General features: G+C 40.3%; 1 protein-coding gene across 4 annotated transcripts in view; it reads right to left on the reverse strand.

Moving 5' to 3' along the window:
* Positions 1-11434: 11434 nt before the first annotated feature.
* The window catches only part of pcx (pecanex), a 514715-nt gene continuing 503920 nt past the window's right edge, over positions 11435-22229 (reverse strand). For 3 of the 4 annotated variants that reach the window (XM_067155270.2, XM_067155269.2, XM_067155268.2), the window contains one exon: positions 11435-17801. In XM_067155270.2, coding sequence (XP_067011371.2) covers positions 17684-17801 — 118 coding nt within the window. In that variant the 3' untranslated portion in view covers positions 11435-17683. The remainder of the gene's footprint in view (positions 17802-22229) is intronic. The other variant, XM_068229749.1, reaches the window with a different exon arrangement.

Genomic DNA, 22229 nt, shown 5'->3' on the forward strand with positions numbered 1-22229 from the left:
GTCATCAAGGTCTTCAAGAGGCTAAATTGCCTTACAGAACAGTGGCACGTTCTGGTCGGCAAACTGTGGCGGACTTTCATAGGGCAGGTCTTGCCGCGTTACTGGACAGTCATCGATGTGATTCTCGCTTCAGAACAGTTGCAGAGATTCGACACATCAACAGAACAGGCTCTGCTAAACGTATATTACGTCTTCCACATCGCTGGTAACGGGTTAGACACAACCCTGGTGACTACATTGAAGGACCGTAAAGGTTGCTAACATGTAACTCTTTTGTATCTGTTGTAAATAAATAGTTGCCACGATTTAAGTTAAAACCTTCGTATTAACCCGAGATACGATGATGAAACGAATGTTACTTTAAGGGCCGGTTCGACCATCTGCTGGTAAAGTGGCTGGCAGCTGACCGGGAGGTAAACTACCTGGGGGTGTAAATCGGCTGGTGCTTTGGCTTGCGTGCAACCACCTCCGCGCAAGCGCTAGGTAGCTACCCGAAGCTAGACACCGATATATGTGGTCGGCTAGACTGATTTTCAGCGACTTTTTTCTTTCGAGTGAGGTGCTATCTATCGTTAGATGTATGAAGCTCATTTTGATTGTCTTATTTTCCTGTCCTTGCATCTGCTGATTATCACCAAAAAGCCTAATAAGAGGAGTCGTAAGACTTATAGACAACGATTTATGTCAAGCTGTCGTGATTTTAATATATGAACTTCAAAATCAATACCTAATTGGGATTAAAATCTCGAGATAACATTTTCTTACGCCAGTTACAACCTGTCATCTAAGGCTGCGTTTCTGGAAAGTATTCTTGTAGTAGTTTGGTTAAGTCGCTCGCTCCGTAATAGAAGGTACGCAGGTTCTCTTCCCCTTTTTAATTTACATCTAAAAATTTATTTTCGTTCCCTGCCGTTATTCTTAACTCTCTTTTACGCACTTCCATATACGTATACAGTACACATACACATGTTCCTTACAAACTTATTGCTTCTGAGCATTCTATCTGAAGGTTCCTGTGAATTGATTAAGTATCTCCACGATCCTCTATTTGCATCTAGCTCTGTGACCTCGTTTAGTTCGACATGCTTCCATTTATTGATAATGCATTTCATTCTAATGTTTAACTTTATGAAGTAAAGTTGGAAGATACTGAAAATGTAAAGAACTAATCCATTCATAGGAAGAGTAATTGGGGAATGGAATAGTTTAGAATTTCTTTGAAACAATTTACAAGACTATGTGAACAACTGATAGGAAATCTGCTACCTGGGCGACAGTCCTATATGCTATATCAATTTCTATAAGTAGCACACATATAAATCATTTTTCTAGTAGACATGATACTGTGATTAAATATTTCAATGAAATATATTATTTTCAAAAGAGCGTATGATAAGAGGGATACAAATTAATGCAACGCCAATAATGACAAAAAAGATTTGGCATAATTAAGACTCGAACTTGCATTACGAAGCTAGCGCATTAGCAATTACGCTACTAAAACGCTTAGTGTAAATGAGATACATATACTCACATATCTGGTATCTGAAATCTGAAAAGTAAAGTCCATTTGAGATGATTTACAAATACGTTTTGATTTTATATCCTTGTAGAGTTTCTTTGCAAAAGCTTGACGTATAAAATGTGTCCCCGACACTGTCGACGCGAGGGGCTGGTGTGACAGTTGCAACTCAAGGGAAGCATTAATGTTCGAAATCCTGCAATACAATATCGATCACTGTTACGGTATCATGCTTTTATAAGTATGTCTGTATGTCTGTTAGGTCATCAGCCCAGAGGCTGGTTGGATCCTCAAATAGCACCACCAAAGGCTATGCAGTTATAGGGAAACCGGAAAAACTAATGGCAGAGCCCAAATGAGGCATACTAGGCAAGATGAGGAGTGAGGTAGTTTGCCATTGCTTTCCTCACTGGACCAGAAGATGCCACTGCAGCACGACTGACCCTATGAGCAACACCTTTCATAACACTCAGACACTATTTGTGCTCCGAGTGTCATTACTCAGCACCACCCATACCCCAGCAGCTTCCATATTGTCACAGCCATGGATGAGACTGGGACTTCGGTGGAAGCTACACTTTGCTCTGGCCTGTGCCAAGAGATGGATACAAAAGTACAGCATCCGTCAAGAAATGGCAATAGGCGGGTTTATCAGTATACTAAGCTAATTTAAGTTGTATGTCACCAGAAATAAGAGCTGATAATGTTTCAGCTCTCAAAACTTGCCCAGCAGGTCCTGGAAGTGGCCGATAAATTATGCGCCGGGTAACTACGATTCATGCCAGCTGGGTGTGGTCGAACATATAGCACACGAATGTGCATGAAGTTTTAGGGAGTCAGATCTCCTTACTGTACTCGTTCAATGATCTATTGCAGTACGTTAAGTGATATCTTTGTCATATGCACTGGTTGTTTGGTTCATGTTAGTGTTTTGTTTTACACAGTTTCTGGTGGAATCCGTGAATAGCGAGTCTTGTGATGGCGCTTCGCATGCTCTGGTTGGGTTTGGTCCAGCCTTTGTCAATCATTGCATCTGTACTATAGAATTCGATCCAGATTTCTTCTCTTTTGCGTTTTCTCTCATTGAGCACGTCTTCTGCTGGTCTAGTGGATGGGAATAGGGATTAAGTCTTCGATGAGGAAAGTATCGCTGGCTAGTCTTGATGGTCCCTAATGCTGCTTTCAGGAATCTAACATTCGCTTATTCCATTAATTTTATGTCCTCCTCCGTTAGTTGCTGACAGGTGATTGATATTCCATGTCAGTATTGGTATGATCCAATGAGAGGTTTGCTGCTGCTGCTCTTGTCTTTGGTGTGTGCGCTGAAGGTTGCAGTGTGGTACTTGAAATAGTTTACTACTTCTAGTTCTTTGTTGTTTAGAACTATGTAGTCCGAAATATAATTTGCACAGTTTTTGTTTCACTCTCTCTTGCCCAATTCTTTAGTTCGATGATTGCCCCCTGAAGTGTTCTGGAGTACCATATCATTTGCGTACATATACATAGAGATGCTCTCGGTATGTCCGATGTGTCAGGGCTCATTGGGTCGCCTTGGAGCACTCCATTGGATTGTTTTACGGTTTTGGAGACTGTGATCGAGTAATCTATCTGAATTTCGTTATATGCCAGTATGTTCTTGCTGAGAGTTGTGACTGGATTACAAGTGCCTATTGTGTTTTCTAGTTTTCGTAGCATGAATTCTCTGTTTATTTGATCAAAAGCTTTGCTTTAATCTATGAATACAGCCAGAAACTTTCCTCTGGGTATTCTCGGTACGTTTTCAATGTCATCTAGTAAGTTCTGAACGGCATGTAGGGTGCATCTTCCTCTTCGAAAACCGAAGTGTGTGTCCGGTATACGCGGCTCTATCTGTAGTGTTAGCCTGTCTGTTAGTATCCTCACGAAGAGCTTGAACGCGTTGCTTTCGAGAGCGATACCTCTGTATGAATCTGTACTTTCCACTGGGCCTTTCCCTTTATACAGCATTTTTATTTTGGATAGCTTCCAACTTTTAGGGATGTCCCCCGTTTCCAAGCATTTATTAAATAGGGCTGTCCATATGTTAACCAATTGGTACATTGTCTGCTGTAAGTGTTCTTTAAATATACCATCCGGCCCTGCTGCTTTTCGTTTTTTGATGTTTGCTGCTGCATTTTCAACTTCCGTTGTTATTGTTTCCGTTCTTGTATTAGTCCCAGGTGGACTTTGCTTTTGTTGAGAATTTCTTGAAAGTGTGTCTCCCAACATTCGGTTCTTTGCCTGAGAGATGCCTCTACTGCCATCTTCTTTAGTGTGTTCGTTCCGTTTCCTCGTGATTAGCTGCGGGCTACTGCATACGTCTGGGACAGGCTTTCGTCCGCTTCTCTCCTTGTAGCATTCGGTATCGAAGCAGGCTTTTCTGTATTCCTTCCTGGCTGGTACTATTTCAGTTATCTTGTCTGCTGCCTTGTTTAGATCGCCTTTTTCTGTCTCTTCCTGTACATTGTCTATGTCCGCTATTGCGTTGTACAGAATTTCTAGGTCAATTTGCACTGATATTTTGGCGACCTTGTCTGTTGTTTGTCGTCGTCTAAATTAAGGAGAAACTCTGTTGTGATCGGAATATGTTTTCTTAGGAATGTGTCTCCCGATTTCTATGCTCCCTTTTGCTTTTCTGCTATGATCGTGGTGCCTCTGTAGAACACTATGTTTATTGCGCTAGAGCCGTTGTGTGCCATTTATGTCTTTAGTTCTGGTTTGTTGACTAGAGTGAAACCTTCCTCTTGCATGGTCTCGAGCACAGTGTTATATGTGTGGTAAGGGCGGTCTATCCTGCAGCCGAAATCGCCTGCGATTATAGCTACTTCTTGTTTGGGACCATTTTGGAGACTAGGGTCATTATCTTTTCTATTATTTCGGTTGCATTTTCCTGCAAACGACAGTATATGCATGCTAAATATGCTGTATCTTTTTCCGTGTGGCTCGTGATGGTTGTTTCTGTTGTTGGTGTGTGATATATCAATACTCCGCCTGAAGGTCTGCCTTGCCAGGCCATGTTGACTATAGTTTCCTTCCTTCTGTGGCGAATGTTTCTATTAGGAATGTGATATCACTTGTCCCTAATACAGTAGAGTCTCGATTATCCGACGTAAACGGGACCTGGAGTACGTCGGATCGCCGAAAATCTCGGATAATACAGAATAACTTGGAAAATGAGCTGAAACAAACAGGAAGGCTAAAATAATGACATGTTTTACGGTGCTCTACTTAATGAATTACCAATTCAATTGTACAGTACATGCAGTATTAAACGAACACATTCCAGATGTCTTACGAAAAGAAAGTTTTCTCCACAGATATTAAGATACCTAATATCGCACCGTTTCTGCCACTGATCACGCCACCCAACACTGGCAGGAAAATTAGGGTCCCCTTCATTAAACTCCTTCTGGAAATACACAGCCTTTTCCTGCAGAATGGTGCCAGATATTGGCAGGCACTTTTCCCGGTGTTCAGATACCAAAGAAATAGTGCTTCACTTTTTCGTACTGACATTTTTCATTGTTTTTCTGTGCTCAATTTCTTCCCTCTGTTTTTTCCAGTCTCCCACTGTAACACGTCCAACATCATAATCTGAAGCCACATTTGGAAGAATTTCCCCTTTGTCCAGTCTCTTTAATGCACTCAATTTGTGTTCCATAGAAACAATCACTTTCTTCCATTTACTCGCCATACTTACAGAGGATATGAAAACTACAACATCCGCACCAACCAATACTACAATGACTGAAGACTCACTGCACCTGTCCTTGAGAAAAACCCACTCCTACCGCCAGCGTTCAGGCCAGTGCTTGTCCCATGGTCGCACCTTCCACAGCAGGTGTGCCTGAATTTAGTCTCCAGCAAAAGTTGAAATTAAGTCTAACAGTGTCGGATAACACGGAATGTCGGATGAGCGAGACTCTACTGTATATTGCATGTTGACAGTTGTACGACAGTTCTACATTCCAGAGTAGTCATTTCCAGCTCGTTAGTCCTTTCCTTCGCTCCGTTGTACTGTTTGTGGTATGATTGTGTGTACATAGGTATCTTATGCCAGCTCGACTCCTGTGTTAGTTCTCCTTCGAAAGGGAAAGGAACATCATCTTTTTGGCCAGAAGTCTGGTGCCGTCACTGGAAACATCCTTTTACGTGGAGGGCAAGTTACGCGCTACTTTACCAGGTGGTAGACCCGGCCCTAAATAGTTGAATAGATACAAAGAAATAAATGAACTGGATTAAAGCCACTATATATATATATATATATATATATATATTAATAATAAAGCCAAGCTTTCAGCCAAATTGCATTGGCCTTCATCAGGGCATGTGAAGTTTTGCCTCCGACAGTGAGCAAAGATATTATCTGAAGGAACATGGAAGTCATGCCGTACCATCCACGGCCTACCCCACTAACTGGACTCAAGGATCGTGGCGCTGTGCTGTGGTGGTTGGGAGGGAAGTTACTGATGCACCGCCCTCTGTCGACAGTTTGAGTGCGTCCCGCTGTGCCATGGTGGTGTTATGCATGTATTTCTGCAGTACAGGTCTCCATGTATTTGATAACTTGAAGCCGTCTTCCCTGTTGATGTTATTTGGGCACAGCTCTATCTCTATGGCTTCCCTCACAAGACGAGCATAGAAGTCTTTTACAGGCACGATGACCTTTGCCTGGTCAAAGAGGATTTCATGGTCTGTACTGTAGAAATGTTATGCTATGGCAGACGGGCTTATAGCGTTCTCCGTGGAGGATGAAAGAGCGACATTCTTTACCGATCTGATGTGCTCTTTCACCCTGGGGATAACAAGCCTTTTTGTCATGCCAACATTTGAACAACCACAACCACATGGAATTTCATATATGCCCGGTGTTTCAAGACGTGGCTTCTCTTTGACTGGTCGAAACAGGGATTTGAGCTTCCGGTCTGCGGTGAAAACTGGAAATATATTGTACTTCTTAAGAATGCGCCCTATTCTGTCAGTTATACCTGCCACGTAAGGAAGGAATACTTTTTTCCTTTTGTTGTAGTCCTGGTTGGTGCTATTCAAGTTAGGCTCCTTGATCTTCACAGCTCGTGTTATGTCTCCAGATGTATAGCCGTTTTTCTTTATGGATGTTGTCAGTTCTCTCATTGCACTCGAGCGGTTATCATGGTCTGCAACATTATTCACCCTAGTATATAACGTTCGAAGGAGAGCTGCTTTTTGGGACGGGTGGTGATGTGAAGACTTATGAAGGTATCTTTCAGAATGTGTAGGTTTCTTGTACATTGCATGGCCTAGTGTACCATCGTTCTTCTTGTATACTAACACATCAAGAAAAGGTAATTTGCCTTCATTTTCTACTTCCATTGTAAACTTGATCTTACTGTTAATGGAATTTAAGTGCTCTAAAAATTCATTTAAAGTTTTCCTTCCACGTGGCCAGACCGAAAATGTGTCATCCATGTAACGATAGAAGCACTTAGGTTTCAATGGCGCTGTTGTTAATGCAGTAGACTCAAAGTGTTCCATAAAAATATTAGCAGCCACTGGTGACAAAGGTGAACCCATTGCTGCTCCTTCTGTCTGTTCGTAATAATCACCTTTGTAGTAGAAGTAAGTGGATTTTAAACAAACTGCTTAAGAAGTACAATATAATTCCAGTTTTCACCAGACCGGAAGCTCAAATCCCTGTTTCGACCAGTCAAAGAGAAGCCACGTCTTGAAACACCGGGCGTATATGAAATTCCATATGGTTGTGGTTGTTCATATGTTGGCAGGACGAAGAGGCTTGTTAGCACCAGGGTGAAAGAGCACATCAGATCGGTAAAGAATGTCGCTCTTTCATCCTCCACGGGTGGCTTTAATCCAGTTAATTTATTTCTTTGTGTTAATACAATGAGCCACGAAAACTTACGTTCATTAGTTGAATAGATAATTGCAGTAGGAAGATCTTCGACACCAAATGATATGAGATACATATGATTGGGAATGAAATTAGAGTCAGGGCCGATGAACTTCGATGTTAGGCCCCTTAAAACAACAAGCATCATCAAATTAGAGTCATACTGGGTAATGTACAACGGTACAACTTAGCATTTCCTATTATGTAATAGTAGTAGTAGTAGTAGTTGTTGTAGTGCACATATCTTGTAGATATAAGAATTTCAGGTCTTTGAAGGAGAATCTACAGGCGGATCCAAGTGCTGTGGAGTGATGATAATCCTAAATCTTGATTGTTTCCAGTGGTATTATGTAGTCTGGTGTTTGTTTTATTCAGGTGCATTGATTTGAGGATTCTACAGTTATGCAGACCAACTATCAATTTTGTTTTGAATGTCCGTGATTATTTCATTTTTAGATTCCACGGCGTTGTATACAATATACATGTGAACGAACGAGCCTTTTCTTTATTTTCTTGTCGGCAGACATAAATGAATAATGTAAATAATCACATTGTGAATTAAATAGTTAAGCCTTCACCAATTTTCATGTTGAAATTAACGAATTATTTTATCTGTTAATTTAATGTTAGATTGCCAAATGGAGAAGTGCCACTTCCCCAGTCCCGCGTACAGTATCTTGACCATGTTCTAACATCTGAAAGTTTAGAAAGGCACCCGGCAAAGAATCGGTGTTCTGTCTCCTAATCCACTGCGTCATGGTCCTACAGGGCTTGTCTTGTTCTTGCCATTGCATGGTTACTCCCATATCAAATTCCTTCTTGATGGTCATAAGAACAGGATCATTGGGTTCACTCCGGTGTTTTCATGGAAACTCCCTCTCGACAATGGTGCTCCTACCTTCAGGTTCCACCGCGGACCAAGTGACAAGTACGTCAGTTCCTTGGCTTGTGTGGATGGTATAGCAGCTTCGTGCCACACTTTGAAGAGAAGGCAATACCACTCCCTGATCTACTCCATAACAATCACGCGTTCCGATGGACCAGCAAGCAAGGGGCAGCATTCCATGGCATTAAGGCTGCGATATGCAACGCTCCCTGTCTAGCTCATCCTGACCCTCAATGGAAGATGTGGCTGCAGATGAATGCCAGCGACTCTGGCTTAGGAGCAGTATTATTCCAGGAGACGAGTCTCTGCAGAAGGGACATCGAGTATGCCAGCAGGAAGCTATCTCCCACCGAACAACGCTACTGCACTGTCTACAATGAAGCCTTAGCCATGGTGTGGGCCATGGGTAAATCCAGAGGCTACTTGGAGGGAAGGAAGTTCCAGCTGTACTCCGATAATGCAGCTCTCAAATGGTTGAAATTGGTATCTGGCTCGAAATCTAAACTGATGCGATGGGCTCTGTTAATCGTAGAATATGATTTTTATGTGTGACATGTCCCAAGATCGACGAACATAGGAGTAGACAGTTTATCTAGGCACCTGGCGATGGAACCTGAAGCTAGGAGCACCATTGTCAAGAGGGTGTTTCCATGAAAACACCAGAGCGAACCCAATGAACCTGTTCTTATGAACATCAAGAAGGAACTTGATATGGGAGTAACCATGCAATGGTAAGAACAAGACAAACCCTGTAGGACTGTGACGCAGTGGATTAGGAGACAGAACACCGATAGTAGACGTCCCGAGGGAATTCAAGATGTGCTAGAAGAACTTCCGGGTTGACTGAGGTCTCTTAATGTACAGATCTCGCAGTAGTGGTGATCCCTAGGCAGCACACAACAGGTATCCTCGAGAAGTTCCCCGAAGGTGAAGAGACATGTCAGTCTATCCGATGAGGGTCAACATGTGGAAAGGCATCCTTGACTATGTCTGCGCCTGTACCAAGGTGACCAACAGAAAGGCAGGTTCCAGTCAGCGAGGGAAAAGACTACAGCCTGGATTTGATGAGTCCTTATCCTAGAACACCAAAGGGTACAACAGGACTCCTAGTAATCACTAACCTCTCACAAGATGGATTGAAGCCTTTCTGTTACCAGAAGCAACAACGGGTCGCATCACCAGTCTCCTACACGATAAGGTATTCAGCCACTACGGTAGTCCACGTTGCATTCTGTCAGACAACAGGAGTCAGTTCACATCAAGGAAGTGGCAGAAAATGACTGAATGGGGTGTGAAGCACCCCTATCTACAACCCAAAGGCCAAACCAACGGAATGATGGAACCAGGAGCTAAAAAAAGATACTACGGGTCCACCTAATAGACAAGGAATACTGGCTGTGGGACCGTCAGATACCGCAGTCTCTTTGCCCTGCGACGACACATCAACCGTGTCACTGGCTATTCCCCAGCAGAGCTGTTCCTTGGTCGACAGCTTTACGGCACCGGGTATCGGGAAATTCGTCCACCACCCACTTCTGGTCAAGATGATGCAGCTCTTTTCCTAGCAGAGTGGCAGCATAAGCAGCAGGAGCAGGACATCAAGGAAAAGCATGCTTTGGCCAAGAAGAGATCCCTTGCCCAGACCGATGCTCAAGATGTCAAAGAGACCTTACAGGCCAACAAGTGCTGCAACATAACCACCGAGTCAGAAATAAAATTGGAGGGTTCCATGCAGGGCTCGCACCTAAGTGGGTTGGTCCTGTCGAGGTCAATAAGCAGTTGGGCCATTTGTCTACTTACTAAAAACCAACCCACCTGTCAAGGTTCATGCATCAGAATTGCGGCGAGTCACCCAACCGCAGCGCATACAGAGTAAGCCTGGTACTGCCACGGGTCCTCCTGAAGGAAAGGCTACTGATGACAGAGCACAATCTGGTCATGAGGAGGAGAGCCATCGAGGAAGATATAATCTAAGGCCAAGGCAAAGTCGACGAGTGTGATAGATGAAATTGTTTCGAGTTATAGGGTGGATATTGATGCTAGTGTAATGGACTAGTATAACTTGGAAACAATATCGAGCTCGATTAGTATTGTGAGGTGTGGCTATGAAGTTGTTTGCGTCTAATGTAGTTATGTATGGACTTTATTTGATATAAATCGTGGTCGTATTATTTGTGTGTTGTGTAACAAAACATGTGAGCGTGTCACGATACATCTCCCGTACGAGTTTATTTAATGTAAGAACACGTATATAATTAATTATTATTAACTGTAAATATGATCTAGAACTCCAACGTAATGTTCTGTAACACAGGGAAATAGTCCAGAATAACGCGTCTCATCACTGTTCTATTAATTTGTTAACAGGTTTTTGGAGACTCGAGAAAACATGTTTTGCCATACTTTTCTACAAGCCTGGCCAGGCAAGGAATATGAAGAGACTGCGTAGAGTTTTCAGCGAGAGTTTCTAGTGAAAGACGTTAGTCAAGTGTGTGAGCTCATGTTGTGATTTTGTTGTGTTGGTTGACATGCTAATGTGGCAGTCTTCTTCTTCTTCGTAGCAGTGTTTTGTTCAAGATAGCCGTTCATTAGTGAGAGTGTATAACGTGTATATAAACCAGTGTGCACAATGGACAGCATCTCCTTGTACTTACGACAGTGGCGACCGTGTGACGTAGCTACACTGCGATGCACCACTCCAACAAAACATCAATTGAATGGATGAAAACCATAACAGTATAAGTAGCATTTTGGTCATTCACAGGAAAAGGCATTTAAACATAGTCACCACCCATATAGAGTAGTTATACCACCCATCACTAGAGCGCAGAATATTACCGCTATCACTTGTATCTCTTTGCTGGTGAAAGGATACATCCTTCCGGAGTTACATCCTGCACTTAACTCATTTTTTTAAAAATGTCATTTATACTGTTATAGTTTTCATCTATTCAATTATGAATATGCACTGTGTTTATGTACTTGAAATTCTCAAAATCTCTTCTTTACTCTCTCAGTGCCATGGAGAGCATTTGCATCCCTCCAGTGTCTTCTCTCTTCAAACAGCTACGACTCACCACGTTGACAGCAGGACAAGGGAAAGTAAAAAGAAAAAAAGAGAGAGAATTGATTTCTTCTTTAATTGTCACAGCACATGGAGAGTGAGACTCCACACAGCTGGTTACAAGCAGTTTATAAAAAGGATTATATTTCAGTCTGATAGATATTAAGGCATCCTTGTGGTACTAGCAACTGCCTTCAAAATGTCTTGCCTTCCCTGCTTATTGTTTCCTCTTTCAGAAAGATTACAACAGAACAGGAATTTACCGATGTCAACAGACAAGCTTTGATCTTCTCCTCAAATAAGATATCAGCTTGTCCTGCTACACAATGCTATGGCCAACATCTACGACAGGTTTTGTCTAAAAAAACACTCAAAGCATGAGCCTGTAAACACCACTGACAGACTAACTGCATCAAACACAGTCATTTAAAACCATTTGCAAATAGTGTGGTACAGCCAAGAAAAGCCTCTGTCAGTGGAGGAGTGTGTTGACAAGTAGCTGCTGTTGCAACAAAGAGAGGGGCGAGATAGGCAAGGTGGTAGATGGGAACAAACAGGCACAGCCAACGACGACAACTCATCTTCCCACCCTCTCGCCTAACAAAGGCTGCAGCAGAGTATAACCTAAGTTTTCTAATTTATTTAAAGTGCATTAGTTTCAAGACACTGAAAAATCTTATAGTAATAAGTTAAAACTGAAAAGAAATGGCTGCCATAATCTGCTCTCCATAAGTTACATATTTCACACCTGTTAGCACATTAACAACACCATGTCGTCTTGAACATAAGTTAAATTAGCAATGTACACTGACAGTTCAAAATATTTTTCCATTCATTACTGAAATGTTATCAGTAGATTTTCTCTCCTCATCCATTAAGTGTGGCTGCTACTTTATGCATGAATTGGCCTTTTAGTCACCAATAGTTTGTACATACAACAGCTTGTTAGACAGGAAAACGTTGTATACTGAAACATGAACAACAACAAACACGCCTGTGATCCCCAAATGATCACTGAAACAAAGGAAATTAACATATTACACAAACTGTTTGTTTTGATCCTTTAAACACCATCCACATGTTGATAGGCAGTACATTCCATTTGACCACTGGAAACAACATGAAAACTGATTTTCAACTTGCTTTGTGTAAAATTCTGTGTTTATGTATGGAGCAGCAAACTTTATCTTTAGTAGTAGCCAGTGATTCAAATGAGAACTGTAACCTATTGTAACGGCAACTTCACATGTTCATTCATTTTACAGATATTTTTGTTGTAAAAAAAAAAAAAAAAATGCTGTATTACCCGAGGTTAAAATGCTACAACTTCAACATTCCAGTCAAACTGCTGAAAAATACAACTCAACAATTGTTCTGAACACAATTCACAACCTGAGTTTAGGAAAGTATCTGCAATTCATTTTAGATATGTAAAATAAAAATATTTATTTCCTATATCCATATTAATTCGTTCTTTATTGCAATTTATGTTACATACCTGCCAACTTTACAAAACCAAAAATTAGGAGATTTTGATATGAAAATCAGGAAAAATCAGGAGACACAATTGGTCAAAACTGCTTATTCTACATGTGGTGCGCAATACATACATTACCGTAGCAAGATCAATGCATCATGTCGTCAAGTCCAAATTGAAATTAACACATATTTCCAAGGAAACTGAGTGGAATCAAATTCCACAAATATTTTACTCTCATATGTATTCATATTCAGTGATACCTAAATACTCGTATACAACGGGAAATTTATAAGAACATCTTCCACCTTACTGATTTACAGAAACTTCTCCATCAGTAGAAAATGTCCGTTGATTAAAAGAAGCAGCAGTCAAACCTCTGTCAAAGGTTTGTTGTAAGCAGTTTTGCCCTGTAGCCTCGATTTTACTGTCAACAACCTCTCCAAGTTTTCAACACCAATAGATGACTTGAACTGTGTTCGTGTTTTAGTCACCTGACTAAATATCCTCTCACATTCCGCGTTACTGTGAGGGATTGTTAAAATACCAAGAATAACACAAATTAATCTATCAGAGAAATACGTTCGAACTGATGATAAAAATTCCTTCTTCTCGCCATGCTTCAGATGCTTTACGAATTGGGAAGTGCAACTACCAATGACCAAGTCACAAGCATTCTTCTGGTTTCCCCTGCTGTGGTAATCGACTTCCAAAAGAGAGGAGAATTTAACCACTGAAGGTGTACAAATGTTCATATCAAATTCTTTAATGTGTCCAGCAGCAGATCTTGCAGTAAATGGATGTGAGGCACACTTGACTGCAAAATTAAATTTGATTTATCAAATGTAGGAATAATATTTGATAAAAACAGACATAATGGCTTATTTAAATTTGATGACAGGAACATAGAAATCCTTTCTTCAGGTGACAAACTGCAGTTAATGAAGGAATCCTGTTTAGTTGTTTTAGGTGAAGAAGTACATGGGACTGGTGATTCATTCTCTGCTGATGTTTGTTTCATCTTTGGAATATGGTAAGTTTTGAGATTTCTAAGCTGACGCGTCTTACGAGACTTTACTTCATAATTGAGCTGGACAAAGGCTGCCACTGTTCCAACCACCTGGAACTGCTGAAGATAGTACAGGTGTATGCTCTACAGACAGGATGTAGCGTGGAAGAAACAGAAACACACATTGTGTGGAGATAGGATCATGAAAATGGGAGATCTGAATGCTCATCTGAGAACTGATAGAATGGGGTATGAGAATGTTCTGGGCCCGCATGGGATGGCGATAGAAATGAAGATGGAGAGACTTTTGTATCAGAAATAACCTGATAATAAAGAACACATGGTTTATGAAGAGGAAAGCCCCTGAGTGCACACATGCTTTACAATTTTCCTTGTACATTTAGCTTTACCTCGCACCGACACAAATAGGTCTTATGGCGACAATGGGATAGGAAAGGGCTGGGAGTAGGAAGGAAGTAGCCGTAGCCTTAATTAAGGTAGAGCTGTAACATTTGTCTTGTGTGAAAATGGGAAACCACGGAAAACCACCCTTAGGCCTGCCGCCTGTGGGGTACGAACCATCTCTGGAATGCAAGCTAACAGCAGCGCGCCCCTAACCACACGACACCAACTCACTCGGTCCGATTCCTTAGCTTTGTACATATGATGGCTTCCCCATAATCATACAATAAATTCAATAACACTTCTAATAACAATTAAGAACACAACAATTTCAAAGAATACAGGAGTACTATGGTATATATCAGGGGTTTCCAAATGGCGGCCCGCGAGAGCACTGTAAGAAATAATGTGAAGAAAAGTCACCAAAATATTTATTAGCTCGTTCAAAAACGTATTAATATTTATACACCTTATAGACCCAAGTCAGAACTAATTATTCTTTAGTACTAGTTCCTCTTTTCAAGTACTCACTTGTTCTCAAGAGATTATTTTTGATTTTAAAGCATTTAAAATCCAAATTTCTAGTAATACTGTTATTCTTTTTGCGTCCCACTGACTACTTCTGATGGTATTCGGAGAAGCCGTTGTGTCGAAATTTTGTCCCACAGGAGTTCTTTTACATGCCAATAAATCTACCGACATGAGGCTGACGTATGATTAAACCCTCATTTCAACTGAACTATGCATATTATTTCATAAAATGGTGCTTCTGTACTATTATTGCAGAATTTAACGAAAATTGGCCTATTCAAGTGCGGCCCGCGAACATGACTAAGGTTTCCAAAATGGCCCTCGAACCCTTACAAATTGGAAACCCCTGGTATATATTATAAGACGTAATGTCTCAAAACCTGACTGTTGCTACAAGGCTAAAATTTACACGTCTCTATTACCTCACAGGAAGTATGTGAGTGAGACGATCGGTCTCTAATAATCCTTCTGAAAATATAAACCCATGCTCCACACATGTGAATCACTCATGCACTTAGATGCCATTACTTAGCAAATGCATATTGCATCACACGCCCGTGCGATTATGCAAAGCTCAATACTATTTATCTATATATAACCTGCCCCGACTAACTGATTCATCATCGCCGAGCCAAAACTACTGAACATAAAGAAATGAAATTTTGAGGATACATTTATATTACATTGTAGGTATACTCAAAAGCAAGGTTTTTTTGGATATTCCACCACTAAGGGGCTGAAAAGGGGGGTGAATTTTTGCTATTTTGCTTAACGTCGCATCAACACAGATATGTCTTATGCCGACGATGGGATAGGAAGTGGAAGGAAGCGGCTGTGGTCTTAATTAAGGTACAGCCCCGGCATTTGCCTGGTGTGAAAATGGGAAACCACAGAAAACCATCTTCAGGGCTGCCGACAATGGGGTTCAAATCCACTATCCCCCGATTACTGGATACTGGCCGCACTTAAGCGACTGCAGCTATCAAGCTTGGTGAGGTGAATTTTTAAAATAAGTATATCTGTATCTCAAAAGCTTAACAGTTTAAAGATGTCAAAATTGGTATTTGGAATCTCCATTAAAAACAAAGAAACACTTTTTTGTTTTCGGAATCCACTTAAGGAAGGGGGTAATAAGTGAAAAAGGGGTTAAATCCTTTTTATGAGAATACTTATATCTCAAAAACTGCAAATGTTACCAATGTGAAATTTGGTACATGACTTGTTTCTGAAAATCCACACAAAAAAGAGAGGGGGGAAGTGAGAACAAGTGGAAATTGGGGTGAATTTTTAAAATGAGTATATCTCAAAAACTTAACATGTTACAGACGTAAAAATTGCTATTTGAAATAATCTTTATAATGAAACATACTTTTTTTTTTTTTTTGAAAATCCAGTAAGGGGTGGGGGTGAAAAGGACTGAAGAAGTGGTTGAATCTTTTATAGAGATGCTTATATATATCAGAAACGGAATAAGTTACAGACATGAAAATTGGTTATTTGGTACCTCCTTTAAAAGTAATGCAACACCTTTTTTTTAATTATTATTTTTGGAAAATCCATTTAAGGGGGTGAAAAGGACTGAAAATGGGTTGAATTCTTTTTATGAGGATATATATATCTCAAAAACTAAAAATGTTACAAACATGAAAATTGGTATTTGGAATCTCCTTTAAAAATAAAGAAACAAGTATTTTTGTTTTCGGATAATCCACTTAAAGGGGGCAGAAAAGAAGTGAAGGAGTTGAATTCTGATACATATATCTCGAAAACTGAAGATGTTATACACTCCTACTTTAGGGATTTTCAGATAATGTCTTAGTGCAGTACCGAGGAACGATTACTATTATCAAATTATGAAATCCACGCGAGCGAAGCCGTAGGTAACAGCTAGTCAAGTAATAAATTAAAATTTGCCAGATTTGCCTCCAAATGGCTCCTAAAACGTCTAGAAAAGTCACTAGTCGCTATCTTTGAAATTCTGACACTAAATTACTAAAATGAGACTTCAAATCTAGCGACCAGTCTCTAGAATCGACTAGACTGATGCGAATGAACACTAACATAGCAGATAGGAAACTTAAAAGGGTCCACCTTTTCAATACAAAAATACATTTTCCTATCTTCCATTCTCAATTCAATACGGACAAAAATGAAATTCTTAGATTTAAACACTAACATAGCATGCGAGAACGCGAGATTGACAATCTATGTACGCACTGTGATATACAGGTTTCCATAAACATCGCACATCCGCGCTCATTTCTCACATTAATAAACACAGATATTTCATTTGAAAGCGGCCAACGAGTGAAGGACTTCCGGCCATTGGCGTACAAAGCTGAAATGGCAGGATTTGAATGTTTGAAGTTGGGGGAAAAAAAAAAAAAAAGAAGCTAAAATTGAGAGAAATAATAGCATAATCGGGAGGCGGGAAAAAGTGTTGAAAATCTGGAGTCTCCCGCCTAAATTGGGAAAGTTGACAGGTATGATGTTAGGAACTAAAGCTTTCTTGATTGCTTTCAATCTCACTGGTTGTTCTTTTAACATCTTTCAAACTAACACAATATGTAGTAATATATGAAAGCTGCTCATTGCCTTTGCACATTAAAATTACAATTACATTCCCTTTTGACATTTTATCTCATGACAGAGCGAGGTGCAGGCAAAGACATTTTGAAATGTTCTCGTGACAGTTGCTAGAACAATATTATTAACAAAACAACAACCTTCCATAGTAATAAATAATAAATACATCACAAAGTCGTTCTACAGAAACAAGCATACATCACATACAGAATAAATAAAAATAATTTTCACCCTGCTTTTGATGAAGGATCCACCCTTCATTTACAACGGTTGTGCTATTTCTTCTATTGAAATACAAAAATCAAGTCGACTTATAATACATACCTCCCACTTTATTTACACACACAACATGCACACACGAAAACATCAACGGTGGGTCGAGCTTCTTTCTCCGCACACGAGGCCGGATCGGTCGGTTCCTAGAAAAGTGTTCAAACGTGAAATAAGCCGCGCCACACGAGGGAAACAAACTTATTGTATGTGAGAGTCAAGTTTCAGCTCTCAGTAGCCTGCTCAGCTCCTGTCCCAGAGAAAAACAAAACAACAGGAACTGTACCGGATAAACAAAACAAGAGAGGATGAAAAACGTGAATGTCAAAGGAACCCGATAAACTGTTAATCAAAAGTTCCCAGTTTCAGTAGCTTTCTGGGTAACTGGTGCAATTGTATCACAAGCCACCTGAATTATTACTCCTTTTCTTTCCCATTTGTCTCAGTGGCCTGATAACAAACACAGGTTTGCGCTTTCACTTACCGAGGAGAACTGGAGCAATGAAGAAGCTGATTGTGGAAGGTGTTTACATCAAGCGAGTCATCTAACACAGGATAGGAAACCATGGCAAAACTCTACATGCCCCCAAACCCTTTGAAGGATACATGGAAGAGAGAGAGACACAGGTATCCTCGATGAAGATAAAGTTTGAAATGAAGCTGTTTTGGTGAGAAACACGAAGAGGGCTCATAGTTTTGACTACTGAAGGTAAGAGAAGCAAAGACATACTTGTGTGAAAGAACATAGTTATCAAAAGTAAGAGATGTAGAAGCTGAAGAACAACAGAGCTAGTTGCAAATAGATGTTAAGAATCTGGGTTTATATGTAGAGATTGAACACTGAACAATTTAACAACTTAGACAGAAAATATCATCATTATTATTGTGTTGGTGAGCATCGCATAAACTCTGGGAAGGTGAAATGGAGACACCTGTCTGTAAGAACAACGGTGTGCGTGTTGGCCTGCAAGGACGTAACCTTCACATGTTACCAAAATGAAAATGTCACCCATGGAGTCACTCTACTGGACTAAGTGAGAAATGAACATATTGTGGGAGTTTCAAACTCAGGTACAACATTGACAAACTTTCCGAGAACCGAGTAAATTGGTGCGTGGTTAGTGTCGCGCAGGTTTGAGCTTCCATTTTGGAGATAGTGGGTTCAATCCTCACTGTTGGCAGCCCTGTTTCCCCTTTTAACAACAGGCCACTCCTACTCCCTTACTATCCCATAGTCGCCATAAGAACTACTTGTGTCGCTGCGACGTAAAGCAAATTGTAAAATACTTTGAGAGTACGGTAAGATGGTACAGCCCTGTTTCGAAAAGCCTAGAGGAGATGATTTAGACAGTAATGGAATTAAAATCTCAACCATGAAGTCAAGGAAGACTACATCAAACTTGGATGTCTGTTATACATAAAGATCTGTGGGAAGCCCAACTAAATCCATTAATAACCCAAGACAGAGGGATTGGCAAATTCGAATTAGGAGAGCTAACCTCGAACAAAATGAAACACAGGCAAGTCATGAGCAGGACAGTGCAAAAGCTAGAAATTTTAAAACTTCTGATGGAAAATTAACATATAGTGTAAATATTTGGAATGGACCATGAGAGTTGCTCCAGTCAAATACAAGGTTAGTGTTAAGGATAAACAAAAATATTCTATCAAAATAATTACAATTTTTTCACACTACGTTACTATTTCAAAACATGTACCAGTAAGCATTTCTAGGCTTGTAGCTTACATTCAGATGGTGGGTTGCCATGGTCGCTTCCTTCCCAGCGCCATAAGGACTGTCAGAGTTGGTGCGACATGAAACAAGATCTGAGCCAGGCTTGGAGGTGAAACTTGACAAGAAGGGCTGCAGGGAAGTGTCCGCTGGTATCAATACACATTCCTAGCTCACATTGAGAAACAGCTCAGCAGTAATGAAAGAGTTATTGGTTTGATTGTTCTATCACCACTTGCTATATGCATCCTTCGGTATATAAACAATCATTTTACCTAGTCCGCTACTGACAATACAAAACTCAGTACAGTCTTAAAGGGTGTTAGGATCTACCAGCAAGTATTTACTTTTGTCTTTATGCCACAAACTGTTACAAAACTTGATGTTTCATAAGTAGTAGTGGTAATTGTAATTTTATTTTATATCTGAAAAGGCTAGAAGACCTTGAATACTTTATTATTATTATTATTATTATTACTACACAAACTTGCCACAAATGAAAAGAACAAAATTTTGATCCTGCAGGGAATGTATTAAAGGTTTCGACGCTTAACACAATGAACTATGAACTCTCTTTTAGCTCATTGTGACATGTCTCAATGTTGAACCACCAATGCTATTTATTGTGTTTTCTAAGTTGTTTCTCCACAAAGAATGCAAGAAATCTGCATAGTTGAAAGTAAACCATTGTCAAGCTGTAGTTTAATTAGATGTTAAGCTATGAATAAGTGGGTTAACATTGACGGCTTGGCTTGTATTCTTACCCCACAAAGTCACTTCAATAATGTGCACATTAAATGCTGAAGATCAACAGTTGTTGTTTGAGGGAGAGGGCAATCAAGTAATTCCACTTAGCTGCCAGTAAATTTTAATCGCCTTGAATACAGCTGACCGTGAAGTAACAACAGCAAAACTCTCAAATTTGGATTTTGTGTTAACAAGGTTTTACTCTGCATGATGCAATTTAGGCTGCCTGTGCATGTTCTACTCTACCAGATCGGTAGACTTGTGGACCCTGAGAGGGCCAATGGCTTCGGGAGCCTCTGAAATCCATCAAATCCATTAGTCAGTGTCTGTACCCCAGGTTATGAGCGACCTTCTGGCCTTGAAACTTTGTCCCAGAATCAACAACAGAGATGGTCAAATGCTGGAAACTGATTAAAACTTCAACTAGCTCTGTCAAGTTTGGGATCTGGATGCTGAGACTACCACATTCATACATCTCTTAATTTCTACTTGCACACTTGATTTACTTCTCCATCTTTATTTGCTACAACTCGCTCTTGGCCTCATCCATAGGACAGAGCCACGACATCTTCACTGTTCCCACAGCTTTCCATCAGTTGCAACACCAGACAAGGCTCTGTTAATGATGAAGATAGGCCTAAGTTTGCAACTCACTCGAGAGAGAACTCCAGAAGAAATCAGAAGGTTCCCACAAGTTTCCAAATCAACATGTAGTTAACAGGAAGTACCTTCGTGTGACAGAACCAATCTCACAAGTTATTAATATCCAAAGGGAAAGCCAGAAACATGAGTGTGTGTGAAAAGCATCATATTAGGTGCAACACTAGGGATTTGCGAGAATTTTCCTGAGAAGGACAGCAAGAATTATTGTGACAGTAACAAAGAATGAAACGAAGATGAGTTTCAGGACCATGGACAATTTCAATGGAATATTAACGTTTCTGGATTGTATGTAAATTTTACACATTTTACACGTATATTTGATGGTTTGAATCACTTATAGGAAGGATAGGATCATCAAATTCAGCACGAACATTGGCCCATCCAGTAGCTATATGTGAGCCAAATTCTATGTTTGTAGCTATCACTTAAGTGAATCATGTTCTTTGCATTTTGATGAAGCACTCAATATTAGTTTGTGAAACATCATGGCACGGAGAAACGCAAGGTGTTCCCTACACTGACAAGTAACGTATGTGACCCTCACTCATTTGTACAAACTACCTCTGTTAAAGAAGCTGGTTAATCCAGTGTGATGACTGCATGTTGTGTAGTCAGTGAGAAAGTGCCTCCATAGCGTAATGGTTACATTATTAGCTGCCACCGTCTGGGGGAACGGGTTCGATTCCCGGTACTGCCAGAGATTTAAGAATGGCAGGAGGGCTGGTATGTGGTTAAAATGGTACATGCAGTTCACCTCCATTGGGAGTGTGCCTGAAAAGAGCTGCAAACACCTCGGGATGAAGACACGAGTTTACTTTTGCAGGAAGAAGGTAAAACACAGTCTACTAATGGGTTCTCCCATTTGACAGGATCAACTTCACATGAACACTGTGGAAACTCAAAACAGGTTTTTGGCACACAATGTAGTGATTAAGAATTTTATACCACCACTTCCTCTGGCCAACATTCTAATGGTGACATTTTTTTCTACCAACGGGACTCAAACTGGCAAAGCACAGTGTCAGACCAATAAAAATCATGGCATCAGATGGACACAAAAGAAAATATTTAGAATAACATTCTGGAAACTAAATCCATCTTTAATGCTTGTTTCTTCAACAATCACTGATTGCTCCAAGGTTTCTTCTTCCCATTACTCTTCTGTTTATTGACATCCCATCCCATTTGCTCCAGCTTCTGCGCTGAAAATTGCAGGATCGAATCTCAGAGCAGTTAATCAGAATGTAAGTGTGTCATAGCAATTTCAGGGTTCTTAAACATAAACTTGGGATGGCTACAAAGTTTTGGTGTCATAAGTTCTCCCTTCCACAGGTTCTACACTGCCCTCCAAAAAAAAAAAAAAAAAAAAATGTAACACTCAATATGTTGGTAGATAGCTCAGTTAAATTCTACACTGAATACAATTACCACACCT

The sequence above is a fragment of the Anabrus simplex genome, chromosome 11 (assembly GCF_040414725.1).
Source record: "Anabrus simplex isolate iqAnaSimp1 chromosome 11, ASM4041472v1, whole genome shotgun sequence".
NCBI lineage: Eukaryota > Metazoa > Arthropoda > Insecta > Orthoptera > Tettigoniidae > Anabrus > Anabrus simplex.